Source organism: Thunnus maccoyii, chromosome 10 (assembly GCF_910596095.1).
Source record: "Thunnus maccoyii chromosome 10, fThuMac1.1, whole genome shotgun sequence".
NCBI lineage: Eukaryota > Metazoa > Chordata > Actinopteri > Scombriformes > Scombridae > Thunnus > Thunnus maccoyii.
The window spans coordinates 16408432-16414937 of NC_056542.1; the positions used below are offsets into that span (position 1 = coordinate 16408432).

Genomic DNA, 6506 nt, shown 5'->3' on the forward strand with positions numbered 1-6506 from the left:
TATGATATATGTAGTTAGTTGGTCAGGTATCTATGGAAATAAGTTATATTCTAACTCCTAGTATTTTATCCTATGTAGTCTCAATTTTATAAATTACTTCTTGTTTGTGTCGTGCAACAGTTTCTTCAACAGAAGAAGAATGTTTAAATGGACCAGAAGGCAAGATGCCGATTGTTTTCTGGTGTTCACTGCCAGCTGTTAAAATGCATCCTGAAATTCCCATAAAAATCACATTTGTTGCACAGTTAAGAAACATACAGTATAACATCAGATCATGTCCATCTGTCCAGGTGATATTTTGTAAATGTACATTTCAATTTCAATCTAAAAGACATCCTTTCATAACACATTCTGTTTCTTACTTGTGACCATCACATTTACATCCAGTTGCCAACAATCCTCACCAGCTTGAGTTTTCTTAAAATGCTAATTTTATTGCACCAGGCATGTGGTGATTAAACTAACAGTACAGGTCTTTCATGCAAGAAGACAAGAAGCAAATCACACAAAAAGGTACATTTAAAAAATGTATTTATTAGAACCATTATTGATTTGATCTTAACCACAAAATCATTTAAAAAGAAAATAACTGATCTTGCAGCGTACAAAGAATAAAGAAAATGCCTTCATAGTCAAATACATAAAGAGCAGCCTATAAAAAAAAAATAGTGGTACAGTGACTCAGACAACAGTCTGGTTTACAAACTAAGCACTAAACAATATCTTGATTTCTTTATGAATGCACTCTTGTGATGGCAATGCTTCTCGTGTGATCTTAGATAAAAAGATGAAAAATAACACAGGCAGCAGATGAAGCTTGAATTTGGTCCACACTTCAGATGTGCTTTTCATCTTACAGACCTTTAAGTGGGATTTGTGTACCATTACTTGAATGGCCCAGTGCCAGTAGGGTCAGTAGCAAAAGGTCACAGGGTTTAGGAGATTGGGCACCTTTTCTTCTGGCGTGAGAGACTGGTTGCCTTGGTGACGGCATCCATGAGAATTTTGGCAGTGCACTGTGGAAACTCTTCGGAGGGCAGGAGGCAACAGCGGCGGACAGCTGGGGTGGCATCCACTGAAGAACAAGCCACCTGTGACATTTCCTCAAGCTGATGTCATGTAGAGAACAAGGCCAGACAAAAGAGAAATAGAATTAGAAAATCTGAGGTTTGCGCTCATAGCGCCCCCACTTTTAGCACTTCAAATACTACATTTACTACGTTGTCTTCTGATTTGTCTTGCTAGGTTTTGTACAGACTCACTTCCTTTTTGATGATTTTTTAACTCACCCTTTGCATAAAACAACCAGTCTGGTCTTGTGGAGATAGGGGGCAGCATTCCCTCACAAAGAGAGGAAAACCAACACGGAACCTGAAGCAAAGTCAGAACACATTATGTTTCTATCTTTTATGATACTCAAACAGATTGTGTACACGTGTTTAGTTAAATGACAATATCAGCAACACCAAATATACTGTAGATACACAATGTCCGCACATTTCAAGATAAAGAGATATTTCAGTGTGTTAGGCAGCTTAAGATTCATTTATTTTCTGTGGCAGAAGAAATGACAAAAAGCATCAAAAGAAACAGAAGAAGAAGAATTGTACCAATGCAAACTTAAAAAAAAAACCCACCAGGAGGTAAAGAAAAAAAGGAGACAGGAAGATCCAAGAGCAGATGTAGGAAGTACTGTCTTACCTCTTCTTGATGATCTTGTGTGTGTCACAGACTTTGTTAAGTGAGAGCTCTTCAGTGGCCGAAGTCATGTTGTAATATGGGTCAGGAGACATGTTTTGGAAGCAGTTGTATTGATCATTTGCTCCATTGCCCAAGCAACAGCTGGAAGCAGCCTGATCACTGGTCTTCTGCAAGCAAAACTTCTTAAGCCCCTCGCGCCACTAAGATACAAAAGGAGAAACAACATTAGAAGGAATTAAAGAGAGAGGCCATATTACTTTACCAAAAAGAACAAAACATTTATGTTTGTAGGTTTCTCGCAATACCTTTTGTTCAGCACAAAAGAGCACATCCTTCCTCTTTTTGCAACACTGTTTGAATCCCTTCTCCATCGAATTAATGGTCTTCGCCTGACGAGCCACCCATTCATAGCCTCTATTTGGCAAGCACCTGACATTATAGAGGGGTCGAATATTCTGGTTGCGACACAGTGACTCAATGACAGTTGCGGTGGGTCGTCCAGGAGGAAATCTGATGTCAACTTTTTTGGGAGTTAACAGTTTCTTCTCCTTTTTCCCTCTGCTTCCTCTAGTTCTGTATGGAGTCATCACTGTCCTGTAAAGTATGAGTCATAATCTTTAGACCCAAACATGACCTCCTCTGGCTTCTGGGATGCATTGAATCTCATTCTCTCCTTTGTCTTAAAGGATAAGGTTGGTGTTATTCTATACTTTTGTTACAGTCAACAAATCTTATGAAAAGACAAAAAACTGTGTTAATCCATATTTCCATACGTTCTGACTTATCTACCATATCTGTGGCTCTTGGACCCTGGTTACTAATGAAGATGTTTATCACTTTTTTAAAAAAGGGAACTAGTAATTCCCTATAACAGGGCACTGTAGTTTTTAGCAAATGTTACTGAAACAGCAGTAAACTGTGTATTTGTAGGTAACTGTTTTTCACTGTAGATTAGATAGACAGTCCAAAAGGGGCAATTTGTTTTGTAACAGTAGTCAAACAACCAATACACATCATAAAATAAATAAAAGACATAAAATACATATAAACATACAATAGATGTCGTCAAATTAAATTGCATTGAGTTATAAAAGCACAAAGAGTCCATCAGTCCTTTGTTAAAGTGTTTGTGCAATAGCAACTAGGCCTGCAGCCTGTTTAAGAACCCAACGGCTGAGGGAACTAATGGTCTCAGATATCTGTTTGATTTGGCCCTCCTAGGGAAAGTGTATCTCCTCCCTGACGGCAGGAGTCAGAACTCTGCATGAAGAGGTTGTTGAGGGTCCACCAGATTAATACATAGTCACTGACGCTGGGTGTAGTCTTGGGTGAAACAACATTTTAAAGTTTCACCAGAGAAGGCAGATAAACACGGCTTTTCAGCCTGATGTTCAGTTATTCTTTAATCTTGAATTCAATTCATGTTAAATATTATAACATAAAACAATGTAACATAATGATGACACTTATTGTAGCTTGATTGTCAACATGCTCATTTTATTGATTTCTCTGCATACCTCCCGCAAGTGTTGGGGTCAAAGTTGAAGCTGGCTTTAGAGGGGACCTCTGGCATTGGCAGCTCCTCTGTTGCCTCATAGTTTGGGTTTGGAGCATCGTTATGGAAGCAGTTCAGTCTCTCGCTGCCACTTAGTCTGCAGCAGTGATAAAGACGATCCTTTACTGATGAGTCCTCTTCACAGAAGGATTTGACTGACAGCTCCCACTACAGTAGACATTGAGAAGTAATACCAACAGTCAGGGTGTATGAATTAATCCTTGAATACTGACATGAAATGTGCATGCCTGAGGCCGTTGCTGAATGAATAGAGCACCTACAATTATGCAGAATCACTTGAGACACATTTCACCAAAAATGAAAAACAACCACGGTAAGAGGAAAGTGTTTAGATTAAAGGAAATGCTTTTATTCACTGAAGAACTTTGGACAGGTTTGTTGAATGCCATTAGACTGGTGCTCATGCCAAGGCCTGTCTGTTATGTCTGCAGGGCTGCAAATAATGGGCTTATCGACTGGAAGCACTCAAGGCCTTCAACTTTGTTTAAAATGCAAGTATCATCATCTCTGCAATGTGAAGAATGTTTCATGCAAAGACACCGAGTATCTGAAAGTATCACATTACAGCTTCAGGAATATAGTCAAAATGAACATCAAAGTTGTAAATAACAGAAAGTCTATGAAAGCTTTCCTCCACATAAGGGATTAAGCAGATAACGATAATTATATCTTGGTATTTGGCATGACATCCTATTTGTTTGGGATTCAATTTTATCTCCACAGTGCATTCTATCAAATATTGTGTTTTTCATCATGTTGGATTTGTGTTGCAACGAACGAGAAGATGCTGACATACTGAAAATATCATCTTTGAACAAAATTTGTTGAATAGGCTGTAAAAAGGCTGTTGTGAAATCTCACCGCTTGTGTGGCACAACAGAGTGTCACTTCCTTTTCCCATGTTTGGTTCCCTTTGCAGCATGTACTGAACCAGGTCTCTGCATTATTGACAGCATCGGCCCTTCGGACCTGCTGGCCAAAACCAGAGCGAGGAAAGTAGGAGTCTGGGTAGCGGGGACGAAGGTCTGCATGGAGACAGATGGCTTCAAGATTGTTCGGGGTCGGCCGGCCAAGGGGGAACTGAACGGGATAGTCCTGTATGGGAGGGAAAGAACGGGGCCAAAAAACTGGTCGACCTTTGAGGGAAAAACAGGAAAACATACTGTGACTTGATATTTCTGCAGTAGTAGGAGATACAAAACGTAGTAAATGAAAAGTCAAAAGAAAGAGAGGAAAATAGATACACACTTCCTCTTGGTGTCAACATTCCGGGTCTGGAGCTCCCTAAAAGGACAAGGGCAGTATCATTAAACAGCACTTTTTAAGTGTTTTCTTAATAGACTTGCTGCTTTGTTGGACAGGAATTGGTGGAATATGACAAGAAAGATTAGTAAGAGAAAGTGGGAGAAGCAACAGATAAGACACTTACCTCTTTCATTCCGGGCATCAAACTTTGGAGACACCATTACCTGCTCTACTTGGAAGTCTATGAAAACAGAGAAAACAAGAAACAAAAAGGACACTTAGGACTGTGTGATTCACTACTCGCCAAAGTAAAAAAAACAGTTAGGCAGACAGATCCAACAGATCTGAACAGCTATAGTGATAAATGTGTAAAGAGGACATGTAAATCTACCAAAACCAAGTTTGGCCTGTTATGTAGTTGAGTCAAATCAAGCACATAACAAATGGTAGCAGGACAAAACAAGACATACCCTCAGGATCAAAGAGATCTGACAAATCTGCCTCTTTCTGCAACATGAATGACTCTGGTTGTTGCATCTCTGCAAGACACATGGATTGTAAAATTGGTTGTAAAAACAGTTATGTACACACATAAGACAAAAGACAAAAAACACACACACATTTATTTCTATAGGTATGATTGTTTCCATAATAGTCTTGACCTGGCCCATTAAATGGCATGCATAAGCTAAAATCCTGTCGTAACCTTAACCTAAACCTCAAACCCTAAAATATCCTCTTAAAGTCGTGACAGCTTGCCAAAAGGCAATGTGTCTTCAAATTGGCACTAGTATGTGAATACACTCATGCAAAAAAAAAAAAAAAACACACCTTGCATGATGATTTTGTCAAGGTCAAAGGTGACCTCACGTTGCTCAACGACCTGCTCATCTGGAAAGTTGTAAACACACAAAGAGAGAGAGACAGAGGAAGAGAGGAAGAGAGGGATGCCAGGCAATGTTATGCAACTCTCCATTGTTTTGGAAGAAGTATTCATATATTTTACATAGGCAATAGTAGCAATTTGACCACCTAAAATTATTTAACTGCAAGTAAAAGTCCTCTAGTGAAAAGGACACTTAAGTAAGGTTTGGAAGTAATATCAGAAAAATGTACTCATGGTATTAAAAGGCAGAATGACCTCTCTATTATTACTGATGTCAGTGTTGTAGTTGGTTAAAGTGGAGCAAATTTTGACTAGTTTGCATGCCATTTGTTAGGTTTATCTATAACAATGCATCATATTTTATCAACTCATATGTAAATGCATAAGTATCTGAACATACTGTATATCTGAATCAGCAAAGTCACTTGTAGCTTTAGCTGTGAAATAAATTAAACTTTTAAGTACAGTATGTGCTTATGAAATGTTGTGAAGCACCATCAAATGTAAATATTCAAGTATTCATGTACAAGTACATGAAAATTGGAGTCACTTTAGTAATTGCACTTAGTTGCATTTCACTACTGGTAAAAAACATGTAATCTCATCAGAACAGAGGTGTTTAAGAGTCTTCTTGACACGGAAATGAATGTCAGAGGGTCCACTAGGCGAAACAGACGCACTTACAGCAGTTCAGGCTAACAAAAATGGAGCCGGGCCATCAGCCAAGAAGGAAACACAATTTCTGACACGATTAACATGAACAACATGTACAACAACAGAAAAAAAAGGAGGAAAACAAAACATCAGTACCAACCCCTGGATGCTGAGCTCATTACAATCAGGAGAAATGCGGTGGCGCAGACTGGAGCCCAAAACGAGCCCATTGCAAACTTTCTGGTGTCTATCTTTTAGGTTTACTGTTTGTCCTGCTGCAGCTGCTGACGGTCCTCACAGTAAGAGCAAAAGCCGCCCAGGAAGATACGGTCAGCGGGGCAGCACACAGACTGGCCCGTTAATTGGTCCAACACACGCCTTCGTGCTGTCTGTCTGGCTGTGAGCGAAATCCCGCAACCAGGCCAATACTTTTATGGTTGTTTG

The 6506-nt window shown here is 39.4% G+C and overlaps 1 protein-coding gene across 1 annotated transcript; it reads right to left on the reverse strand.

Annotated features, from left to right (window-relative positions):
* Window positions 1–514: 514 nt before the first annotated feature.
* Window positions 515–6506, reverse strand: LOC121905749 (extracellular matrix protein 1-like). The gene is made up of 11 exons (XM_042424247.1): window positions 6223–6506; window positions 5354–5413; window positions 4993–5061; window positions 4707–4763; window positions 4526–4561; window positions 4139–4413; window positions 3219–3424; window positions 2007–2295; window positions 1702–1901; window positions 1290–1371; window positions 515–1109 (listed from the first exon to the last, which is right to left on the reverse strand). The coding sequence occupies exons 1-11, from the start codon at window positions 6290–6292 to the stop codon at window positions 936–938; spliced, it is 1518 nt and encodes a 505-aa protein (XP_042280181.1). The 5' UTR covers window positions 6293–6506; the 3' UTR covers window positions 515–935.

Bases quoted from the DNA above. Each gene is read 5' to 3' on its own strand.
- LOC121905749 (XM_042424247.1), bottom strand. From the start codon at position 6,292: ATGGGCTCGTTTTGGGCTCCAGTCTGCGCCACCGCATTTCTCCTGATT. The intron at 5,414-6,222 runs GTTGGTACTGAT...ACAACTTTCCAG, and splicing joins AATGAGCTCAGCATCCAGGG to ATGAGCAGGTCGTTGAGCAA. The intron at 2,296-3,218 runs GTATGCAGAGAA...CATACTTTACAG, and splicing joins GACCCCAACACTTGCGGGAG to GACAGTGATGACTCCATACA.